Source organism: Schistocerca gregaria, chromosome 5 (genome assembly GCF_023897955.1).
Source record: "Schistocerca gregaria isolate iqSchGreg1 chromosome 5, iqSchGreg1.2, whole genome shotgun sequence".
NCBI lineage: Eukaryota > Metazoa > Arthropoda > Insecta > Orthoptera > Acrididae > Schistocerca > Schistocerca gregaria.
This window is the reverse complement of record NC_064924.1, coordinates 91513904-91540268: the sequence shown is the minus strand read 5'-3', so window position 1 is coordinate 91540268 and position 26365 is coordinate 91513904. Positions and strand designations below refer to the sequence as shown.

At 43.3% G+C, this 26365-nt stretch overlaps 1 protein-coding gene across 1 annotated transcript in view; it reads right to left on the bottom strand.

Annotated features, from left to right (window-relative positions):
* Nucleotides 1-23713, bottom strand: part of LOC126272390 (UDP-glucosyltransferase 2-like) — an 89736-nt gene extending 66023 nt beyond the window's left edge. Inside the window, exons 1-2 of the mRNA XM_049975213.1 lie at nucleotides 23580-23713; nucleotides 23338-23492 (exon numbers count right to left, since the gene is read on the bottom strand). Coding sequence (XP_049831170.1) covers nucleotides 23338-23435 — 98 coding nt within the window. The 5' untranslated portion in view covers nucleotides 23436-23492; nucleotides 23580-23713. The remainder of the gene's footprint in view (nucleotides 1-23337; nucleotides 23493-23579) is intronic.
* Between the last annotated feature and the right edge of the window lie 2652 nt (nucleotides 23714-26365).

The window sequence follows — 26365 nt, the reverse complement described above, 5'->3', positions numbered from 1 at the left end:
TTTTTTAGCAACAATGTCCTCCCGTCCGCACAAAACAAAACGTTAATTTTGACACCTTCTAAAACGAAAATCCATAGACGGAACATTGCTTCTAAGCGTTTCAATGCTAGCTTTGAAGCTTATCTCTGTTTGACAGAAGTTGTGCAGTTTTCACAAAGTTCGTATTACTTTCTATTGTTCGTAATGCCATAGAAATTGCTGCCTGATAATACATTTATCCATATCATCGGGCACACACTTATTGTGAGCTTCTTGCTTCTTCTTGGGCGCTCGTCTAACCGTAACCTCGCAGTTCCTCGTCACGTGACCTAGTTGCTGGCACTGCCGCGTCACCACTTCGCCTTTCCAGGCAACAGGTATTGTTGCGTTCTCTACAACGAAAACTACAGAATACGTTTTGGTAGTTGGCCGAGAGAGTCAAGATTGGTCAGAAGCACTTCCACTGCGTTTCGTAAGAAAAATTGCGATCGATTGCTGACATTACCTACAGATTCATTTAACCCTGTGGTGCATGAATCTCACTGCAGTGGACAACTTTTAATGGTGAATTGTCTACCGGTTTCAATCAGTCATGAGGCTGCAAACGCATGCAGGACACAACACCAGTAGGGAATGCCGACTGCAGTTAACTGTCTGCATTTGCAGCCTCAGGACTGACTGAAAATGCCAAAGAAGCGACCATTAACAACTGTCCAATGTAGTGGACGCTGTGCACCACAGGGTTAAATAAAATTCCAAAAACGTTTTGTGAAAAACAGCGGGGTGGGGAGCGGCAATTTAGCAGCTGAACATTTCAATTAAAAGTCCTCTTAACACTACAGAAGGTATGATGTAATTCTGTTTAAATATTAGAAACTTAATAAGGCGTATAATTATTTCATAGAAAACTCAAAATCCTATGAGGGTGCTCACTGTATCACAACTTTTACAGTGAGTTTCCTATCAGTTCTACTTCTATACCATGACCTTCAAAATGCTAATCACTGCAAAATCAGAAGGTTATTTTGCACTAATTTTTAATATAAATGGCAACTCCGGCTTCCATTTCACTTCTCAGAGTAATTCGTGGTCGCTCGATAACTATAAATTCTAACGTAAATTTCTTACTCAAGGTGGGCAAAGTGAAACGAAACAAAACTGCACAACCACGCTTGATAACCGGAGAAACGGATCACAGCCATATTGCCACACACCGTAGCTAACCAGCCAGACAGCCATATTGCGTGCACGAATCGCCATATTACCTGGGATTTCCATGCGACCAGCGACCGATCGCTGCGATTTGCCCACATATGTGCCATCTACGAAGCGATTGTTCTCCCTTGCAACTGATCGCTGGGAACGTGACTCGTGTGTACGACCCTTCAGATACTGCTTACGAAATTTCAGAAGTGGTACCGAATGATCTACACTACATATATTGCCTGTTGCAATCCTAGATTGGGTGCAGAAATTGTGGTCCGTCCAGGGGCCAAAGCTACGCACAGTGGCAAACTACCACGGGATGAGCAGTACTTACCGGAGGCGTGGTAGCTATTGAAATACCCACAGGTGCTGACCGTCCACGTCGCATGTCTGCTCGATCTTCGGTTGACTTATCGAAACACTCCAGCGAGGCTGCCAGCTCACCAGTAAAAGCTGCTATCTTATCGACTACAGCATTGCACTATCACGAAGCGGGCATGAGGCTACCAAATGTGAACGCCATTGCCTGAGATAAATATCTACGCCGAGCAGTACACAGGCCTTATCCTACAGAAACAAACTAACAAGCACAAGACTAACTCATTTGTACTTCAGAAATATTGTTCAGTTCCTTTCGGATTGTGGGGGTTTCCTTTTGTTTACTTTTTATAAAAGAAAAAAAAAGAAGACTAGTCTTCTGTGTGAATGTAACCAGATAGACTAGAATTCTTAGCACTACTGTTCAGAATAAATGTGAAGCACTTAACAGGTAAGCAGAGATAAATCGTGTTGAAGTAGTTCGGAAGGGGTTACTCGTTCTTTCGTTAAGATTTCCGGGACTAAAGTTTATTTACCAAGTGTACCGGTATGAAATGAGCGTTTTTATGTGAAGATGAAACACTATTTTTAATTATTAAGTAAAAACATTTTATTCAGAGTACTGACCATTGCTTTCTATACATTTTGACCACCCTTCTGGCAATTTGTGGACACCACGCCAATAGAAATGTTGCACTCGGACACCCAATTTTCGACTCCTTCGTAGGAATCCAAGTGTTCCTCAGCCAATGCGTGCCCCATTGATGAAAACAAATGGTAGTCGGAAGGGGCCAAGTCTGGTGAATACGGCGGGTGGGGTAGCAGCTTCCAGCCAAGTGTTTTGATCGTATCTCGAACAAGTTTTGCTTTGTGTGCAGGTGCATTGTCATGTAAAGAAATTACTTTGCCATGTCTTCTGGCCCATTCTGGTCTTTGTTCGATCAATGCACGGTTCAAATTGATCATTTGTTGTCTGTAGCGATTAGTATTCACAGTTTCACCGGGTTTTAGAAGCTCATGATACACCACACCTTTCTGATTCCACCAAACACAGAGCATTGTCTTCTTGCCCAATCGATCTGGTTTTGCACTCAATGTTGATGGTTGTCCCGCATTAATCCATGATTTTTCCCGTTTAGGATTGTTAAAATAAATCCATTTTTCATTGCCAGCAACAATTCGATGCAAAATTGACTTTCTTTCATGTCTTTGAAGCAAAATTTGACAAATGGTTTTTCGGTTTTTCCATCTGTCTTTCATTCAATTCATGTGGCACCCATTTTCCACACCTTTGGATCTTTACCATAGCTTTCAAGCGGTCAGAAATTGTTTGTTGTGCAACATTTAGCATTGCTGCCATTTGCGTCTGACTCAAAGTATCATCTTCTTCCAATATTGCTTGCAATTCGGCGTCTTCGAACTTTTTGGTGTTCTTCCATGTTCTTCATTTCTTACATCAAAATCATTATTTCTGAACCATTGAAACCACCTTTTGCATGTTGCTTCTGATAGAGCATGATCACCATATGCCTCAACAAGCATTCGATGCGACTCTGCAGCACTTTTTCAATTCAAAAGAAAAAATTAATGCTTTCCGCAAATCATCACTTTCTGGTACAAAATTCGACATTGTTAACACGATGAAAACATATGATGTTTTTTGTTCCATGACTTGATGTATACTAAATATCTTTGACAGATGTCATACCAACCAAACAAAAAAAATTAAGTGTCGTTCACAACAAATGTTCCCTATCGACACATTTGTATCTTGACGCTCATTTCATACCGGTACACCTGATAAACTCATTAATAACGGCAGGCATGGAATGGTTAATTATTTTGAAACTTTGTTTTTGAGTCAGTGGGTTGTGTCATGTAGCATCGTTTCACAGTACTATTAGCGCTTGTGCTGCGAGATGTTACTTTAGTTTTAACGGCAAAATTGACTTCAAGTAGCGAAACAGTCGTCGATATTGGAGTTTCGTTTGGTCGAATCGAAATTTCGGAAATAAGAACGAACTCCTCGTGTGCGAAGTCGCATGTTCAATCTTTAGTGAAAGTGTCTATTAACAATTACGACAGGGAAAGAAACTAAGCTGCCACCGACCGATGGTCTAGGGTTTGCCGGCACGGTAGCTCGGCACGTTCGGTCAGAGAGCTGAGTGGTCTCTGTAATAATAATAATAAATGAGTTAAGGGATCAACAATGAACTTCAACGGGCATCATGTGACGTCGGCTACGACTAAATACAACGAACAATAACGGACAAAAAAAAAAAAGGAGGTAGCGTCATTGGTCCCAGGTTCAAAATCTGCCACCGCTTAATTTTTGATTAATAAGCAGCATTGCCGGCGAAGACTTCCGGCATGAGAAGTCACCCTCATTCTGCCAACGGCCTTGTCAAAGAGGGCAGATGAGCAGACAGAGGTTCTGGGCGCTCTCTTGCCCTCGTGGTGGGAAACTGCCCTTAGAGGCAGGAGAATGAGCAATGATCAACGGCTTGAGGATGCAGAAGGCAACGGAAAACCACTGCATTAAAGACACATAACTTAGGACACATGGCCTGTAATTGGAAAAGTGTCATAATGATCTCTCCATTGGCAAAAGATTCCGGAATAGTCCCCCATTCGGAACTGTGAAGGAGGAGGCGACTATGAAAAAAAGACTGAATAATCGACGAAACGATAACGTTCTATGAGACGGGGGGGGGGGTCGGAATGCCAGGAACTTGAATGTGGTAGAGGAGTTAGAAAATTTGAAAAGTGGAATGCAAAGGCTCAATATAGATATAGTAGAGCTCAGTGAAGTGAAATGGAAAGCAGACAAGGGGTTCTGGTCGAAAGAGTATGGAGTATTATCAACAACTGCAGAAAATGGTGTAAAGGGAGTAAGATTTGTTATGAATAGGAAGGTAGGGCAGAGAGTGTGTTGTGTGATACTGAGAACGTTCAGTGGTACGGTTGATCTGGAAAGGATCGACAGCAAACCAACACCGACAATAAATAGTTCAGGTATACATGCTGACGTCGCAAGCTGACGATGAAGAGATGCAGAAAGTATATGAGGATGTTGAAAGGGTAATACAGTACATAAACGGAGATGAAAATCTAATATTATGGGGGACTGGAGTGCAGTTGAGGGGAAGGGATAGAAGAAAATGTTACAGGAGAATATGGGTTTGGGACAGTGAATGAGAGAGGAGAAAAATTGAGCTCTGTAATAAATTTCAGCAGGCAATAGCGAATACTCTGTTCAAGAATCACAAGAGGAGGGGGTATACTTGGGAAAGGCCGAGTGATACGGGAAGATTTCAGTTAGGTTTCATCATGGTCAGGCAGAGATACCAAAATCAGATACTGGATTGTAAGGCATGCCCAAGAGCAGATATAGTCAGTTCACAATACAGTAGTGATGAAGAGTGGGCTAAAGTTCAAGAGATTAGGCAGGAAGAATCAATACGCAAAAAAGTGGGATATGAAGTATTAAGGAATGACGAGATACGCTCGTAGTTCTCTACGGCTATAGATACAGCAATGAGGAATAGCTGAGTAGGGAGTACAGTTGAAGAGGAATGGACATCTCTAAAAAGGGCAGTCAAAGAATTTGGAAAGAAAAACATAGGTACAAAGAATGTAAGTGCGAAGAAACCAGTGGTAACAGAAGAAATACTTCAGTTGGTCAGTGAAAGACGGAAGTATAAAAATGTTCAGGGAAATTCAGGATTACAGAAATAAAAGTCGCTGACGAATGAAATAAATTCGGAGTGCAGGGAAGCTAACACGAAATGGCTGCGTGAAAAATGTGAAGAAATCGGAAAAGAAATACTTGTCGGGAGGACTGACTTAGCATATACGAAAGTCAAAACGACTTTCGGTGAAATTAAAAGCAAGGGAGGTAACATTAAGAGCGCAACTGGGAGTCCACTATTAAATGCAGAGAAGAAAGAGCGGATACGTGGAAAGAGTACATTGAAGGCCTGTATGTGGGGAAATATTTGTCTGATGTTACAGAAGAAGAATCAGAAGTGGATTTAAAAGATATAGAGAATCCAGTATCAGAATTTAAGAGAAGGCAGAAGGGAGAGATAACGTTCATCAGAATTTCTAAAGTCATTGGAGGAAGTGGCAACAAAACGACTATTCACGTTGGTGTGTAGAATGTATGAATGTGGCAACAGACTATCTGACTCTCCGAAAAATATCATCCACACAATTCCGAAGACTGCAAGAGCTGACAAGTGCGAGAACTATCGCACAATCAGCTTAACAGCTCATGCAACCAAGTTGCTGAGAAGAATAATATACACAAGAATGGAAAACAAAATTGAGGATGTGTTGGATGACGACCTATTTGGCTTTAGGAAAGGAAAAGGCCCCAGAGAGGGAATTCTGACGTTGCGGTTGATAATGTAAGCAAGAATAAACAAAAATCAAGACACATTCACAGGATCTGTCGACCTGAAAAAAGCATTCGACAGTGTAAAATGGTGCAATATGCTCGAAATCCTGAGAAAAGTATGGGTAAACTATAGGGAGAGAGCCGCGCGGGATTAGCCGAGCGGTCTTAGGCGCTGCAGTCGGACTGTGGGGTTCGTCCCGGCGGAGGTTCGACTCCTCCCTCGTGTGTGTGTGTGTGTGTGTGTGTGTGTGTGTGTGTGTGCGTGTGTCCTTAAGATAATTTAGGTTAATTAGTGTGTAAGCTTAGGGACTGATGACCTTAGCAGTTAAGTCCCATAAGATTTCACTCACATATTTATAGGAAGAGACGGGTAACATACAATATGTACAAGAGCCAAGAGGGAATAATAAGAGTGGACGACCAACGACGAATTGCTCGGATTAAGAAGGGTAGAGTACAGGGATGTGGCCTTTCGCCCCTACTTTTCAATCTGTGCATCGAAGAACTTATGACGGAAATAAAAGAAAGGTTCAGGAGTGGAATTAAAGTTCAAGGTGAAAAGATGTCAATGATAAGATTCGCTGAGTGAAAGTGAAGAAGAATTACATGATCTGCTGAATAGAATGTACAGTCTAATGAGTACAGTATATGGATTGAGAGTAAGTCGAAGAAAGACGAAAGTAATGATAAGTAGCAGAAATGAGATCAGCGAGAAACTTAACATCACGACTGATGATCACGAAGTAGCAAAATAACCAATGAGGGACAGAGCAAGGAGGACATCAAAAGCAGAATAGCACTAGCAAAAAGGGGCATTCCTAACCAAGAGAAATCTACTAATATCTAACATAGGCTTTAATCTGAGGAAGAAATTCCTGTGAATGTACGTCTGGAGTACAGTATTGTATGGTAGTGAAACATGGACTGTGGGAAAACCGGAACAGAAGAGAATCGAAGCATTTGAGATGTGGTGGTATAGACGAATGTTGAAAATTAGGTGAATTGATAAGGTAAGGAATGAGGAGGTTCTGCGTAGAATGGGAGAGGAGACAACACTGACAAGGAGGACAGGTTGACAGGACATCTATTAAAACATCAGGGATTGACCTCCATGGTACTAGAGGGAGCTGCAGAGGGCAAAAACTGTAGAGGAAGAAGGAACTTGGAATACATTTAGCAAATAATTGAGGACGTAGATTTCAAGTGCTACTCTGAGATGAAGAGGTTAGTGCATGAGAGGAATTCGTGGCGGGTCGCATCAAACCAGTCAGAAGACCGATGTCACAAAAAAAAGAAAAAAAGAGTGCATTAGGAGATTGACAGAAAATGAGTGCTTGGGAGGTGCAGAGATCAACTTTCTGTGCGATGTATGCATTACACGTCACAAGGTGGATATCGTCGACATTCAGGACATATTCAAAACAAACCATTAACTTGCACCACGAACACCCGATGAAAAATGGCACGGCACAATGACCACAAAGGTTCACACCATCAAGCTCAAAGGTGAACTCCTTGAGAGTTACAAATCATACAGCACGTTTAGCTAGGTAATCCAGTCTTGAAGAAAGTATATAGAAACATTTTACTGGAATGTGGTGATGAGAATTGATGGAATGTTATGGCATGCAACCGAATGTGAAACAGTCTGGGGGTTATCGTAAAACTGGCTATCCTCTAAAGCGTAATTCCAGATAGTACGATAACATGTTTCATAGGCACGAAGAACACAAACACCCATAGGTTGTAAATTTGTCCAGTGGTTCCAAGTGGTATAAAGTGCAACGTCAAATACACTCCTGGAAATTGAAATAAGAACACCGTGAATTCGTTGTCCCAGGAAGGGGAAACTTTATTGACAAATTCCTGGGGTCAGATACATCACATGATCACACTGACAGAACCACAGGCACATAGACACAGGCAACAGAGCATGCACAATGTCGGCACTAGTACAGTGTATATCCACCTTTCGCAGCAATGCAGGCTACTATTCTCCCATGGAGACGATAGTAGAGATGCTGGATGTAGTCCTGTGGAACGGCTTGCCATGCCACTTCCACCTGGCGCCTCAGTTGGACCAGCGTTCGTGCTGGACGTGCAGACCGCGTGAGACGACGCTTCATCCAGTCCCAAACAGGCTCAATGGGGGACAGATCCGGAGATCTTGCTGGCCAGGGTAGCTGACTTACACCTTCTAGAGCATGTTGGGTGGCACGGGATACATGCGCACGTGCATTGTCCTGTTGAAACAGCAAGTTCCCTTGCCGGTCTAGGAATGGTAGAACGATGGGTTCGATGACGGTTTGGATGTACCGTGCACTATTCAGTGTCCCCTCGACGATCACCAGAGGTGTACGGCCAGTGTAGGAGATCGCTCCCCATACCATGATGCCGGGTGTTGGCCCTGTGTGCCTCGGTCGTATGTAGTCCTGATTGTGGCGCTCACCTGCACGGCGCCAAACACGCATACGACCATCATTGGCACCAAGGCAGAAGCGACTCTCATCGCTGAAGACGACACGTCTCCATTCGTCCCTCCATTCACGCCTGTCGCGACACCACTGGAGGCGGGCTGCACGATGTTGGGGCGTGAGCGGAAGACGGCCTAACGGTGTGCGGGACCGTAGCCCAGCTTCATGGAGACGGTTGCGAATGGTCCTCGCCGATACCCCAGGAGCAACAGTGTCCCTAATTTGCTGGGAAGTGGCGGTGCGGTCACCTACGGCACTGCGTAGGATCCTACGGTCTTGGCGTGCATCCGTACGTCGCTGCGGTCCGGTCCCAAGTCGACGGGCACGTGCACCTTCCGCCGACCACTGGCGACAACATCGATGTACTGTGGAGACCTCACGCCCCACGTGTTGAGCAATTCGGCGGTACGTCCACCCAGCCTCCCGCATGCCCACTACACGCCCTCGCTCAAAGTCCGTCAACTGCACATACGGTTCACGTCCACGCTGTCGCGGCATGCTACCAGTGTTAAAGACTGCGATGGAGCTCCATATGCCACGGCAAACTGGCTGACACTGACGGCGGCGGTGCACAAATGCTGCGCAGCTAGCGCCAATCGACGGCTAACACCGCGGTTCCTGGTGTGTCCGCTGTGCCGTGCGTGTGATCATTGCTTGTACAGCCCTCTCGCAGTGTCCGGAGCAAGTATGGTGGGTCTGACACACCGGTGTCAATGTGTTCTTTTTTCCATTTCCAGGAGTGTACTTTTCAGGAGGGAATGTTTGCTCTAAAGGAGTATAATTTTTATACGCAGACCAGGAATCAAGTATAAGCAAGTTATTTTGATCAGCTATTGACCAAAAGCAATGCCCATAGATAGTTTTAGTTCTGTTACGTCTATTTTCCCACTGTTGCTTGTTGTCACGTAAATATTCCCTACTGTCCTTGCAAGATCGCGTACACGAGAAGAAATCGTAGGGGGCAGGGCCTTCCCAACTTCTCGCAGCACACTAAATCACTTTCTAGCCAATTTACCATACAGATTAACACTCGGAATAATTGCATACGAATACGTTTAAGGCACTGATGTTAGCTAATCTTGATACAACTCCCTTGGTACCTCTGTTTCCAGGGTTCCTTCCATATACATTTCAGCATCAAATTTCGATTGTTCAGAGCTGAACACAAATTCTTTACTGAACGATGGCTGCGCATCGTCAAGTTGTCGCGTTGTTTGACATTTCATTATCTTACCTCTTCCAATTTTATAGCATTGTTTTAAGTCATGTAATCATCCATTGCTATCCTTGATACTACTATAATCTATGTCGCGCGCAATTTCATGTGCATAACGTGGTAGATCACTATCATATATACCCTGGAATTTGTTTCACATTTCGTTATCTTACGTGGTTTAATTCTACAGCATTGTTTGATGTCATGCAACCATCCATTGCTTCCCTTGAAACCACTATAATCTATGTCTCGCTCTATTTGATGGCCGGGGTCCACACAAACGTCGCTGAACGGCCACACTCGGCGAGAGCAAAAACAGCATCTTGAATGCCGCGCACCAAAGGATCCCGAGAAAAACACTGATCGAGTGCTTGCAATCCACTCAGGGAGTCACTGCATATGACAAATGACTCCCAGGGCAGGAGGAAAGGTGAGCGAGTGCACGATAAAGAGCAACCAGCTCCGCAGTGAAAACACTGCTCCCACAAGGCAGTGAATGCTGCTCAATGTAGTCGCCGTGGAGGAAAGCAAACCCAGTGCGTCCATCGACCACAGAACCATCGGTGTAGACTACATCTGCGTCGCCAAACAAGGCAAGAAGAGCCATGAATTCTTGACGAAGACTGGCAGGTGGAACGGAGGACTTGGAGTCGCAGGGCAAATCCAAGCAAAGCCGCAAGCGAGGGAACGACCAAGGAGGGGTAGAGGAAGAGGGCTGGAAGGATGGAGGAAGGGGAAAGGACTCGAGTGACGAGAGAAGGGAACGAATGCGGACCGCGATCGGGAGACCCGACCTAGGCGACCGTCGTGGGGAGGGGAGTGTAGAAGATGGAAAAAGGAGCCTGCAGTTTGGTTGGTCGGGCGAAGCATGGACGCGGGCGATGTATGACGCAAGCAACTGTTGTCGGCGGTATCGTAGCGGAGGGATTCCAGCTTCTACAAGAAGGCTAGTCACCGGACTAGTGCGGAAGGCACCCGTCGCTAGGCTGACGCCACAATGGAAAATCGGGTCGAGGATCTGCAATGTTGAAGGTGCTGCTGAGTCGTACACCACGCTCCCGTAGTCGAGATGGGACTGGGCTAAGGCCTTATAGAGCTGAAGGAGGGTTGTTCGTGCAGCCCCCAAACAGTGTGGCTGAGGCAGCGAAGGATGTTGAGGTGCCGCCAGCACCGTTGTTTAAGCCCGCGAAGATGAGGTGTGAAAGTGAGCTGAGCATCAAACAGCATGCCAAGAAAGCGATGCGTCTCTTCAATACGGAGTTCATTGGCAAGGTAGAGCTCTGGATGGAGGTGGACCGTTCGACAACGACAGAAATGCATCACTCGGGTCTTAGAGGCTGAGAACTGAAAACCATGGTTGGATGGCCAAAAATGTGCCTTACGGATAGCTCCCTGCAGCCGCCGTTCATTGGCACTGATGCTTGGGGAACTGTAATAAAGACAAAAGTCATCGACATATAGAGAGGAACAGACTAATGAGCCCACCACAGCCGCAAGACCATTAATTGCCACCAAAAAGAGGGGAACACTGAAAACCGAGCCCTGCAGGACACCATTCTCCTGAATATGAGCAGAGCTAAAATAAGTGCCAACTCTAACCCGAAAGGAGCGATTGGAGAGAAAATTCCGTAGAAAAATCGGAAGTGGACCCCATAAGCCCCATTCGTGCAGTGTAGCAAGGATATGATGGCGCCAGGTGGTATCATACGCCTTCCGAAGATCAAAGAAAACAGCAACTAGATGTTCTCGCCGGGTAAAAGCTGTACGAATAGCCGACTCTAACGAGACTAAATTTTCGATCGCCAAGCGGCCCTGATGGAAGCCCTCCTGTTGCTGGGCTAGGAGGCCTCGAGCTTCGAGGATCCACATGAGCCGCCAACTCACCATCAGTTCCAGGAGTTTGCACATAACATTAGTGAGACTGATAGGGTGATAGCTATCAACCACCAGCGGATCTGCACCATGTTTCCGCACTGGGATGGTAACACTATCCTGCCTCCATCCAGATGGGATTAAACAGGGTGAGTAGTTCTCCCTGACAGTGTGCCGAGAGATGGCGAAGTAACTGGTTGTGAATTCGGTCTGGACCTGGAGATGTATTGGGGCAAGCTGTAAGGGCACTTTGGAACTCCCATTCACTAAACGGGGCATTGTATCGTTCCCAACGGTGCGTGCGAAACGACAATTGTGTATGCTCAGCCTGCTCTTTAATGGCGCGGATTCTGAGCTGTATCCTGCTGTCGCAGTATTACGAGCGAAATACTCTGCCAGATGTTCGGCGATGGCAATTGGATCAGTACACAGTGTACCCTGAAGAGAAAGGCAAGGGACAGATGCATGAGGGCGAAAGCCAAAAATGCGCCGAACCCGCGACCACACCTGAGATGGGGAGGTGTGAGAACCTGTGGTGGCAACATATCGTTCCCAGCAGTCCTGTTTGCTCCTCTGGATTAACCGGAGCCTGGGCCCACAGCCATTTAAAGGCAACCAGATTCTCTAGGGAAGGATGACGCCGATGTCGTTGTAGGGCTCGCCAGCGGTCCCAGATAGCTTCTGCAATCTCTGGTGTCCACTAAGAGACCGACTTACGCCTTAGGGTGCTTGAAGAGCAGGGGACAGTTGCCTCGGCAACAGAAACAATGGCCATAGTGACCTCGTCCACTGCCAAATCAATGTCACCAGGAAGCGGGGCAATGGCCATAGTAGCTGAGGTGTAGGCTGCCCAATCAGCTCCACAAAGAGACCATCGTGGCAGCTGGTCAGGGGGTTGGGATAGAGAAAGAGAAATCAGGACAGTAAAGTGGTCACTACCACAGAGGTCATCGTGGACCCTCCAACTGAGCTATGGAAGAAGACCTGGGCTACTAAGAGAGAGGTCAATGGCCGAGTATGTGCTATGAGTCAAGCTAAAATATGTGGGAGCACCAGTGTTAAGGAGGTAAATGTCCTGCTGTGCCAAGAGAGCCTCAACATACCTACCCTGGTCCGAGATCTGGGCCCCAACCCATAAAGAATGGTGGGCATTTAAGTCCCCCAAAAGGAGGAATGGCGAGGGGAGCTGGGCGAACAAGGCAGCTAGGTTGGCCAAGAGGGACAACCTCATCTGGGGGAAGGTAGAGAAACAGATGGTAAGCTCCATTCCTGCCTGGATTCTAACAGCCACAGCCTCGAGAGCCACAAGGCGTGGCACTGGGGCACTAGGAACAGTGGCAGGAACATAAAGACAGACACCACCAGACACCCTGTCGTATTCTACGTGGTTCTTATAGTAACTCCGGTAGCCACAGAGGGAGGGGGTCCGCTGGATAGGAAACCAGGTTTCCTGTAGGGCCAGACAAGTGGCAGGGAAGTAGCACAAAAGCTGTTTCAACTCAGCAAGGTGGTGGAAAAAACCACGGCAATTCCATTGAAGGATAATGGTATCTGACTGTGAAGGCAAAAATAACCTGGGGGGAGGGGGGGGGGGAGGATAAGTCACACCTTAGAAGCACTCGCCGCCACCAATTGCGAAGTAGCCTGACAAACTTCCATAGGAGCTTTGGGTCGAGCAACATCTAGCTCCTGAGTGGACGTTTGATGCTCCACATCATCTTCAGGTGCAGTGGTGAACTCCTTTTATGTGTCTATGTCCTTCTCCTTTTGCTTTTTCTTCTTTTTGGTTGGCTCCCATTTGTCCTTTGGTTTATCAGGCTGGGTGGGCTTTTACGACCCAGTCTCATGGACTGAGGAAGACCTGGAAGCCCTACGGCCCTCAGGTGGTGGCTTTTTCAGCCACTGGCTGACATCTGGAGGGGCAGTAACCGTGGAATGGAGGGCACCAAGCGATCACTTCCGACGAGGGGAGCTGGAGAAGGTGGGCACTTCTCCAGCTCAGAGGTGGGGATTGGTGTCCTCAAAGAAGGAGGGGTTGTTACTCCCGATGTTGAAAACACGGGAGCACTGGAAGAGGGTGATCCCCCAACTACCAGAGGGGCAGGAATAGACGGCCAGGCTGGAGGGTCCACAAAAAGGGGCTCAGTGTCAGGGATGGCGACATCAAAACTGCTGCAGCATACGTCGATGAAATGCTCATAGGGTGAAGTCGGACGTACTTGCGTTTAGCCTCTGTGTAAGTCAGCCTGTCCAAGGTCTTATTCTCCATAATCTTCCGTTCTTTTTGATAAACCGCGCATTCTGACGAGCAAGGTGAATGTTTCTGTCTGCAGTTGACACAAACAGTGGGGCGGCGAACAAGGGACGTTCAGGTGGGAGGTACGTCCACAATGGGATGACAGGTAGGGTTGGCATCACGTCTCGATGACATATGCCCAAACCTCCAGCACTTAAAGCAGCGCATGGGAGGAGGGACGTAAGGCTTAACATGACATCAATATATCATCACCTTGCCCTTCTCGGGCAGGGTGTCACCCTCAATAACGAAGATAGAGGTGCCGGTGGCGACCCTACTATCTTTAGGTCCCCTGAAGACGCGTCGTACAAAGTGGACACCGCGGTGTTACAGATTTGCACGGAGCTCGTCGTCAGACTGCAACAACAGGTCACGATGAAAATTCCAATGACCACACCAGAAGCAGAACGTAGTTTTTCTTCGCTGAAACGCATCAAAACCTACTTGCGGAATACTATGGACCAAGAAAGACTATCAGCACTTGCGATGCTCTCTATTGAACGAGACCTCATTTTAGGAATCAAAGAGTGACTGAAAGATTTGCAAATATGAAGAAAAGGAGAATAGATTTCCTGTATAAGTGATCACCACTACATCCAAATTCAGAGATAAAATCGAACGGCGTTAACATCAGTCCTGCTGAAAAACGTTAGTAAGGCATGCCTTTTTGAGTACATAGAGCGGGAGTTTATTTTAATTCCTTTTATTCTGAAAAAGTAATACTTTTTTCTATGTACGCCTTTTGGTTTTATTACGAGTAGATGTAGGAGTGACACGACAGAGCGGCCTGTTTATATCAGGCATTACAAAAACATGAGCAGTGTACTGCTTTTCTCTCTTTTGTTGGTGTTTTCCTTCGTGAGCAAAGTGCACCACCATCTTCTTTGGTCACGAGCCGCCACTGGTGTACAGCACGTAACAAATGCAGGACTGTTCCCTGCCGGATTTTGTTCAAACTGTCGACCACCATGAGGACGGCAGTGCGTTCAGCGACGCACCATCAACTGTCTTACACGCTCAAGAATTCCAGGAGTTTTGGCGTACTACTTCTGCGTCTGCGATAATCCGAAAAACCATGCCCGTGCAAATATCACCCGGAATCTCGAAAATTGGGCTCTTCACGTGCATCCAGGAGAAGAAGTTCATTTGCGTCATTTCAGGCGACCAAGCTGGCCATGGAACAGGACCGCCGCGACCATAATACTATTGTAACTACTGTACATCAATTGGGTTCCTAACATCGGGTGCAAAGTTAGATCGTGAAACAAATTTATACACAACGAATATTGTCTACATTTGAAATTTTGTGCCCTGTTTTCAGTGCAATACAGATACAAAGCTGATTGGGGAAAGAAACCAATGAAATGCAATAACCGCGTGACGAGCTGTAGAAGAGTTTGGGACCTTCGTATCAAATTATTTAGAAGGTATCCCTGAAAAATCTTTGAAAGAAAGTTCTGGTATAGCGTCCCCATATGGATGAACATATTAAATAATGTAAGATTTTAAACGCATCACCGCGAAGAACTTCCTATGTGACATCTGATTATTATTTTTAACGCGTACGATAAACGCTGTTTATGTGAGAATAAGTGTAAAAGAATTTTATTTATCTTCGCAAAGAATAAACAGAGTGCCGTAATGTCTGTGAATAGCATATTATGTAATAAACTCTGAGGTCTTCTCCTTGAAATGGTGCATAAGATCGGACATTAATGAACCTTGTTCTCTGGATGTAACCGAAAGTAGACGCATATTACTTACGCTGTTGTATACCGTCTGTATTGTGAGAAATAAGAATAATATATGTATTAAGTATTACTTTTGAGGTTAGTTATGTAATAATGGTACCCTCCATCTCAAATATTTAAGCATTTGTCATATTTTACTTCAGACTGTAGCTTCGACAAATAACATCGTTGGCGCGCAACAATACGCCGCTATTACACGACAGACTTAATGTTCTTTAAATTGTGAGACAGGAAAGTAAATTATACATTCTGATTTTCAGCATATTAATGAATGGGAGTAACGTAATTTACAGTCAGTTTGCAGTTTCTTAACGAGTATTTTCGCGACAGGCTGTGGCTTGTTCTTACGTAACGATAGAAATATTTTCACTAAGAATTTTGTTCATCAACCTTATTCGACGCCCTCTAAAGCATTAAAATTAAGATACCAAAAATTTAAATTCAGAGATTATGATCGCAATTAACAGAAGGAATAATTAAATAATTTTTCCATTTTTTGCTATTGCTTATACTTCTCTCTATAAGTAGCACATAAAGATTTATTTTAAAAAGTAAAAAGAGATAAATATTTAACAGTAGCGGGACAATATACTGGCTCACCTAGTATACCTAGACCTTTACACGACGACCACAGGCCATGAAAACCACACACTGCCGTGGCAAGTTTCTCTCTCTCTCTCTCTCTCTCTCTCTCTCTCTCTCTCTCTCTCTCTCTCTCCGTTGACCTAGCGCCTCCCGTCGACGCATCTGGCAGCTGGGTTCATTGTTTTCATTTTCTGTTTGTATTCTGAAGCAAAAGATCTGATATTAGTCACCCATTTGGATCTCCGGGAGGGGGACTGCCAAGGGGGAGGTGGCCACGAGAAAAAGATAGAATAACCCACGATGGGATTACGTGCTACGAGTCGGGGCACGGAATGTCAGAAGTTTCAACGTAGTAGGAAAGCTAGAAAATCTAAAAAGGAAAATGAAAGACTCACTCTACATGTAGTGAGAGCCAGTGAAGTGAAACGGGAAGAAGATAAGGATTTCTTGTCACATGAATATAGGGTAATGTCAACAGCGGCAGAAAATGATATACCTGGAGCAGGATTCGTTACGAATAGGGAAGTAGGGTAGAGAGTGAGCTCCTGTGAAAAATTCAGTGATAGGGTTGTTCTCATCAAATTCGACAACAAACCAACGCCGAGAACCATAATTCAGGTATACACGCCAACGTCGCAAGCAGCAGATGAAGACAAAGAGCAAGTATATTACGATACTGAACGGGTAATTCAGTATGTAAAGGTAGATGAAGATCTAATAGTCATGGAGCACAGGAACACAGTTATAGGGGAAGGAACAGAAGAAAGCATTGCGAGAGAATACGGACTTGGAAGTAGAAACGAGAGGAGAAAGACTAATTGAATTCTGCGATAAATTTCAGACGATAATAGTGAATACACTGTTCACGAATCACAAGAGGAGGAGGTATACTTAGAAAAGACTCAGAAACATTGGAAGGTACCAGCTGGATTACATCAAGGTCAGAGATTTCGATATCAGGTATTGGATCGTAAGGGGCAGGTGCCGATATAGAATCAGACCACAATTTAGTAACGATGAAGAACGGAATGAAGTTTAAGAGAATCGTCCAAAAGACTCAATGTGGAAAGAAGTGGGCCACTGAGGTAATGATGAATGACGAGACGCATTTGAAGTTCTCTAAGGATGTGGATACTGCAATAAGGAGTACCAGAGTAGATATTTCAGTCGAAAAGGAGTGGATATTTCTCAAAATGGCAATCACAGAGGTTTGACAAATAAACATGGGTACAAGGAAGATAGCTGCGAAGAGAGATTGATTAACAGACGAAATACTTCAATTGATCTACGAAAGAAGAAAGTACAAAACGTTCAGGAAAAGACAGGAATACACCAATATAAATCTTAGGAATGAAATAAATAGTACGTGGAATGCAGCCAACGCGAAGTCGTCGGGAGGACTGACTCACTATAGAGAAAATCCAAAACAACCTTCCGCGAAATTAAAATCAAAAATGGTAACTTTGAAGAGTGCAAAGGGAATCCCTCTGTTAGACGCAGAAGAGAGGGCGGGCAAATGGAAGGAGTACATTGAAGGCCTCTATGGGAGGGAGGACTCACCTGATAATGTAACGGGAGAAGAAATTGGAGCCGATATGGATGACATTAGGTCTCTGAAACACGAAATTCAATAAGGCAGAATAAGTAAATTACAGTCTATTGGAATTTCTAAAATCGCTGGGGGAAGTCGGTATTCAAGTTGGTGTGTAGAATCTATGAGACCGGCGCCGTACCATCCGATTTTGGGAAAAATATCCACCCAATTCAAAAGATGGCAAGGGCAGATATGTCTGAAAACCAGCGCATAATCAGCTTAACTTATGCATCCAAGCTGCATGCAGGAACAATACACAGAGGAATGGGAAAGAAAATTGAAGATGTGTATCTGTTAGATGAAGATCCGTTTGGCTTTACGAAAGGTAAAGGCGCCAGATAGGTAGTCCTCACGTTGCACCTGATAACGGAAGCAAGGCAGAAGAAATATCAAGACACTCTCACAGGATTACTCGAAAAAACATTCGACAGTGTAAAATGGTGCAAGATGTTCAAATTTCTGAGAAAAATAGGGGTAAGCTATAGCGAAAGACACGTAATATACGATATGTACAACAGGGTGGATGGGGACGGTGGAGGATTCACGGTGTTGTACCGATCCCCCTAACCAACAAGTCTGAGGTGCTGTCTCTCGCCGGAACTGAAATTGAGCCAGTGGGACTCACTTCACCCTTTTGGGAAAAACGGAAACCCGTTTTGTCTGGTGTCGAGAGGAGGCAAACGCAAAAGGGCAGGGGTCCATTAATCGTCGGCAGTTCAAACTTACGACGAATGATGGTACCTCATAGGGAAATGATGCCAAAGGACAGGAAAGGGCAACAGGTGCACTGAGTATGTATTCCTGGAGGCCTCATTCAGCATGTTCAAGACGATATTCCAGCAGCCATTGAAGGAACGAGGTCATCATTGGTGGAGACTAATCATCCAACAATTAATTGGGAAAATTAGTGTTTTGTTAATGTTGTTAATGTTAATAAGACATCAAGTGAAACATTACTAAATGCCTTCTTTGATAACTATCTAGTACAGATAGTTAGGAACACCACTCGTGATGAAAATAAGTTGGACATAATGGCAACGAATAGACCTGACCTCTCTGAGGCTGTCTCCATCGAAACTAGCACCAGTGACCATGATGCGGTTGTGGTTACAATGATTGCCAAAGTACAAAGAACAACCAAAACAAGCAGAAAGATATACATGTTCATCAACGTAGATAAATAATCAGTAGTGACATATCTCAATGAGTAACTTGAAACTTTCAGTAAAGTGCAGGGACACGTGGAGGAACTATGGTGCAAGTTTAAAAGAATAGTTGACCGCACACTGGATAGATATGTACCTAGTACAACAGCCCCTAACAGGAGGGACCCTCCATGGTATACGGTCACTAAAAATAAACTTTTAAAGAAATAGGTGTGAAACAAAGCATAGGGCTATAGATGGAGAGATGCTGAAAGAAATGAGTTTGGCTGTCAAGAGAGCAATGCGCGATGCCTTCAATGACCACCGTAGCAAAATATTGTCCAATGATCTTTCACAGAACCCAAAGAAACTCTGGTCGTATGTAAAGGGTGTTAGTGAGAACAATGTTAGGGTCCTCTCCCTAGCGAATGAGACAGGAACTAAAATTGAGGGTAGCAAAGCAAAGCTGAAATGCTTAATTCCGTTTTCAAATGTCCCTTTACAATGGAAAACCCAGGAGAATTGCCTCAATTTAATCCTCACACAACTGAAAAGATGAATGAAATAAGTATTACTGTCACTGGTGCTGAGAAACAGATGAAACCATCAAAACGGAACAAAGTTCCAGAGCCCAATGGAAACCCTATCAGATCCTATATTGAATTTGAGGCTGAGTTAGCTCCTCTTTTAACTATAACCTATCGTAGATCACTCGAACGAAAAGCCATGCCCAGTTCTTGGAAAAAAGCACATGTCACACCCGTCTATAAGAAAGGTAGTAGAAGCGATCCTCCAGTATCCTTGCCATCGACTTCTTGTAGAGTCTTATAACATATTCTGAGCTCAAACATAATGAGGTACCTTGAAGAGAATGACCTCCTCAGTGCCAACCAGCACGGATACCGAAAACATCGATCATTTGAAACCCTACTTTTACTTTTTTACACGACATACTGAAAGTTTTGGATCAAGGCAATCAGGTAGATGCAGTATTTCTTGATTTGACTCAGTACCACGCCATTTTTATTATCAAAAGTACGATCATATGTAGTATCAAGTAAAATTTGTGACTGGATTGAGAAATCTTGGATGAAGAGTCATCATCAGATGTAGAAGTAACTTCGGACGTGCTCGAGGAAAGTGTGTTGGGACCATTTCTGTTCACAATGTATATTGATGATCTTGCAGACAATATTAATAGTAACGTCAGGCTCTTTGCAGATGATGCAGTTATCTATAATGAAGTATTATCTGAAAGAAGCTTCATAAATATTCAGTCAGCTCTTGATAAGATTTCAGTGTGGTGCAAAGATTGGTAACTTACTTTAAATGTCCAGAAATTTAAGATTGAGCACTTCAAAAAACGAAAAAAATGTATTATCTTATTACTATAATATCAGTGAGTCACTGTTGGAATCGTCCAACTCATACAAATACTGGGCTTAACACTTTGTTGGGATATGAAATGGAATGGTCACATAGGCACAGTTGTGGGTAAAACAGGTAGCAGGCTTTGGTTTGAAACTTCCTGGCAGATTAAAACTGTGTGCCGGACCGTGGCTCGAAATCGGGACCTTTGCCTTTCATGGGCAAGCGCGAAAGGCAAAGGCCCCGAGTTCGAGTCGCGGTCCGGCACACAGTTTTAATCTGCCAGGAATTGTCATATCAGCGCACACTCCACTGCAGAGTGAAAACCCCATTCTGAAGACTTTCGTTTGTTGGTAGAATACTGGGGAAGTGCAATATATCTACAAAGGAGACTGCTTACAAATCACTCGTGCGATCCATCCTAGAATATTGTTCAAGTATGTGGGGCCCATACCAAAGTAGGACTAACGAGGGAAAAAAATGGTTCAAATGGCTCTAAGCACTATGGGACTTAACATCTGAGGTCATCAGTCCCCTAGACTTAGAACTACTTAAACCTAACTAACCTAAGGACATCACACACATCCATGCCCGAGGCAGGATTCGAACCTGCGACCGTAGCAGCAGCGTGGTTCCAGACTGAAGCGCCTAGAACCGCTTGGCCACAGTGGCCGGCACTAACGAGGGATATTGAACGTATACAAAGAAGGGCAGCACGAATGATCACAAGTTTGTTTGGCTCTAAAAGTGTGTGAATTCCTAAGAGACCAAACTGCTTAGGTCATCGGTCCCTAGGCTTACCCACTACTTAAACTATCCTATACTAAGAACAACACACAAACCCATGCTCGAGGGAGAACTCGAACCTTCGGTGGGAGGCGCCGCGCAATCCGCGGCATGACACCTCAAACCGCACGGCCACTCCGCGCGGCTTCAGGTTTGTTTAATCCGTGGGATAGTGTCGCAGAGATAGTAAAAGAACTGAACTGGAAGACTCTTGAAGACAGAAGTAAATTATCCCGAGAATTTTTGTTAACAAATTTTCTAGAACTGGCGTTAAATGATTACTGTATGAATACACTACAGTCACTCATATTAGAGTGCATCTAAATGTACAAATTATTGTCGATATTATGGGATGGAAGATGAAATAAAAAACCCGGAAATTTTAGAATAATTCTGGAAAGCTGGTGCTCTCTAAATACATCGAGTTGTACGGTATCCTACAATTACGAGAGAAGCTCTCTGGAAAAATCTTTAAGAATAAACATAAGGGTAACCACTTCCAGTAACTTGCGAAATGTCGAACCATAAACTCACAACAAAATACGAAAATCATTTATCTCGTACAACCACAATTTTCTTAATAAGTTATCTTAAGTGAATTTCATACATTGTATCAGTTTTTCGTCCACCTTCTTCCTCCAGGTTGAAAGAAGGTAGAGCAATTACTACAACAATGTCTTGAGCGACCAAAATCTGAACCAGACTATGTACTGCACATTATCTTTGAGCTGTCTAGAGAGAACCGTTATTGCACGATATTATTGTACAGTAATATTGACCGGCTAGATTTGTTGCGAGAACATACTGCAGTGTGAAAGATAAGAGGATATCTGAATGTGTAAAGTCTTCGTGTGATTCGTTAAATTGTATCCTGAGCTTATCTTCTTTCATGATACTGATGATATTGCTAACTATAATCCGCAATAATAAAATTCGGTTCTGAAACCAGGGAAAAAGGACAAAATCCAAGATTATTTACATCCATAAAGATTTTCGACGGACTTGAAGCTCGAAACTGACAAATATCTTCGACTGTTCTCAGCAAACAGAAAAGTGGTAGCATTCGTTCGGAAGTAACCAACCCATTCATTCGCTATTGGCTTACCGCATTGTACGTGGAGCTTATTGACCACCTCATATGCTTTTAAGTCGTTGTTTGTAATTTTGATTCTTAGAAATAATAATAATAATAGTACTAGTAGTAGTAGCATAGTCTGTTAGACTGTGGTAGTAGTAGTGCACAATTGGTCGGGAATAATAAATACAAGGGCGGCAGCTGTAGGAGTAAGCGCTAAGATCGAGACAGCAGGTATTCTTTCCAGGTCCCTTCCGCGTATTATCGAAAATACCATCCTATGGGGTATGAAAAGAAATTTGTGAATGGATTAAGGATTTCTTGGCAAGGGAGGACACAATGTGTTACCTTCACCTGTGGGAGAACTTCACAGATGGTGAAAAATGAATGACCAATGCGTGAACAAAAGACGCAAACCAGGCCTTGAAAGCCTCAGTAATCTTCTAGAACCAACTTTAAGTGAGAAATCTAGGAAGAAACCATAGGGATCACGAAAATAAGATTGGGCTATCTACAGCACACACAGAAACTCTTAAGAAATTATCCTTCCCGTACTCCATAAGTGAATGGAACGGGAAGAAGCCATCATAACTGGTATAGTGGAAAGTACCGACCCGCATGTACTTCGCAGTGGTTTCCTGAGTATGGACGAAGATGTAGGTCAACAGACAGGTGTTGCAGAGCTCCAGCTCTCAAATCAATGGGCTGATCCGTCTCTAATAACCTCGTTGTCGACGGCACGTTAAACACTAACCACCACCAACAATGGGTTGATACGCGGGGAGAGGAGACAGCCTCATTCCTAACACCTTTGCAGTAGAACGTTATTTGTAGCCATTATACGCGGCCGTTCACAGAGCGAATTAGCGCATTCGGGAGGACAACGGCTCAAACCCGCGTCCGGCCATCCTGATTTAGGTTTTCCGTTGATTTCCGTACACTGCTTCAGGCAAATGGCGCGATGGTTCCTTTGAAAGGGCATGGCCGATATCCTTCCCCATCTTTCACTAATCCGAGCTTGAACTCTGTCTCTAATGACCACATTGTCGGCGAGACGTTAAACACTAATTCCTCTCCTTCGCATATTAGTACCTCGTCTTTCTAATGAAACAACATCAGGAACATCGAATTCACTTTACAAAACGGAGTACCATTTATTCGGAATGATATGCCTCGTGGCACGGCTATCACAATACAATATATTTACGTCAATATACTTTCTATTTCATGAACCCATGGCGCTTGAAGCAAACACTGCCTTTCCACTCACCTTCTGGTTTTGCCACCCGCTGTAGCAGTCAAGAGCCTTCTACCGACACACCGCTGCCCCGTGAGTGCCAATTTCACACAAGCCGGAATCTTCATCATGGCAACGTCGCGGACGCGTCAAATAGGCATCCGGTTAGCCAGAATGAACGTGTTGCACTTTAAAAGCAAAAGAGTTTCACTTTGTAATAAATGCAATAGTATAATTGCAGCATGCACACAAGAATGAAACATGTATATTCTTACGATTTAAATAGCCACGAATGCAATTTTATCAAGAGCCATAAACTGTAATACACGAAACCAGAACACAATGCAGAAGTCAATTATGCAATAAGACTTGTGGTGGGCACATTAATTGGCGCAATTCTACTGATAATAAAAGTGTGCACGAACAAATCACTGCTACACTGCCAATTTCTATTTCCAAGAGTGAAGTTTTAAAACAGGAAACTTATTCTTCACGAAAACAAAGATATTGTGCAGCTGCATAGAACAGCACATTAAAAACTAAAGTTTTTTCAAAACAATAAACGTTAAATATTATACTACATTGGTATTATGTAATGAGAAGTGTATCCGTTGCTTTGTACCGTCATTATGCAGTCGTTGACATTCATTAGAATTTCACTGGAGCCTATTTACTGGAGAAAGCAGTAACATTTCTAATTCGATTGAGAAAAAAACGCAGCAAACTTTTTATCTATTTTCACAGAGTTCCTGGTGTCTAAATCCATTTGTAATTACTCCAAAGGCTCACAAATTAGAGAATTCAGGGAAAAGATTGCTTTTAACTAACCGCCTTCAAATCTTTGTGGTGGGAAAGATTTCATATAGCCTACTGTGATTTGACATTACTGTAAAGCTATGCTTTTCTTATACCACACTTTCTAAATCAGGAGAATCAATAGGCAAAATCCAGAATCAGATACAAAAGAGCAAAGTGTGAAATTACTTTGATACAGGTTTGCAGCACAAATAAAACATCACTATGTAACTACATTTTTATTTTCCTTGAAATACATGAAGCTTCCTCTTACTTTTGTTTGCAACTATGGTATCATTTTTTTGTTTCGCATTATTATTCAGCAGAGTATTGGAAACAAATCTGTATTGACTATATCTTCACACATGTCACATACTGCACATCACCCACATCTATCATGAAGAAACTGGTGCCTGACAAAAGTATTATTTTCAAAATTAAATTTAGAAGCTGTTTTTGTTTACATATTTTTAAAATATGTGAGTCATAGGAATCTGATATCAGTACACAAACAATACTCATAGCCAGGTGGCACAATTTCATAACTGTTAAGGATGACAAAGTTAAGCCACTGTGTTTAGAAATGTCAGAATAGAGGCTATTGCTGTTACTTAATTTTAGAACTGTAACACAAGCTTCAAATGATCCTTCTTTTTATAAAGCCTTTGTGCTACATAAACAAAAGCAGTATTATTATTGGCTATATAATTTCTGGCTCTTTGTGCACGTTAACCTTCAAATTCTGGGTTTTCTAGAAAAATGCAATCATCCATATCAGCACAGTCAGCCTGGAACATTCCAGAATCATCATTCAGACCACAAACCAATTACACTCTTGACACAATTTCTTTTTTTCTGATTCCCAAGTCTTGGTGTATGACACGTGATAGTTTGCTCCAGATAGTTGTTTGTACAATCCAAATCTTGCTTTTAAATTATCAGTCTGAAAGTTTCCAGTCAGAAAATTCTGCATAGCTGAGTAATGCAAAGAACTTCATTAGTGCGGCACAAAGATTTGTGTGATCCTCTTGAAAGTGATGAGCCCTTTACATTTAACAATTGCCACCTGCTTAATCAAAATTTGAAGCTTTCTGATTACTGTGGAATAGAGTCATTGCAAACAACTGCACTGAGTTTCTCACTTTCACTGTCTTCCACCAATCTGTAACTATTCATACAAACAGTGCACTTCACTCTGCACTTCAAAACACTCACAGCAGTAACAGTTGTGTCATGAAAAACATTATTGGCCAAGCTTACATTTTGACATTCAGTGTCATTGGGATATAAATTTTTGTAATTGAGCTTTGGAGCTGCTTTTATGATAGGGTTGTCTCTACATTTTGCCCCATATAAGTGTACCACACCAAAACACTTCGCTTCTAAAACTTGACCACATTTCTGTTCAAATAAGGGGAAGATAAATATCTTGTCTGCACCAGCTAAGTTTGTCCAGTTTTTTCTTATATTCTTAAATAGTTGCACAGTGTCATGCATGACTTGTACCGGTATTTTATCTTTACTGTCAAAAGAAAAATGGACATAATAATTGCTTTCATAGTTTTCTGTTATTTCATGAACAAGTTTTTATTTAAAGTATTGTTATTACATTATTATGACTTTAAGTCCACAAGACATTACAGATTGTAAAATTGCTAATGTTTTTCATATAATTCATGCCCAGACATGTTCTCCATCGGGTGCAATAAAACAATCTCCTTCTTACTGCCAAATCAGATGACACTAGAAAAGCTAGAAGTGTTGTAGCTTCAGTTCTTACAAATTCTCAGGAATGCCAGTTATAACACCTCCCTTGAACTGAAACTTTGGATTAATATAAATTCATCCAACTGTAAAATATGTATTCATTCCTCTTCAGGCAATCTGACTGCTACAATCTTAAGAAAATGATAATCACTTGAATTATTTTCTGCCAGAATGTTTAAGGAAGCAGTAAGTTTCTCCATTTGCTGTTCAAATGTTAAGAAAGAGTATAGCAATGTATAGAGTAGTTACCTTTTCTTTTTTGCCACATAACATAATTTGTTCTGACAAGAAATTGACACAAAGGCTGCTTCCATTGTCTTCAGTCAAATTTTGCTCCAAATATGCAACCGAGTTTCTTAGCTTTGTGACACAATCATGCTCACAACTTTCCCTGGATGTTTCAATAGTTACATACTTCTGCAGAATGTTGTCTAGGTGTGACCACCGAGTTATTTTCAAGTTTAGAGACCCTACTTATTGCAGATCTTGAGCACTTCTT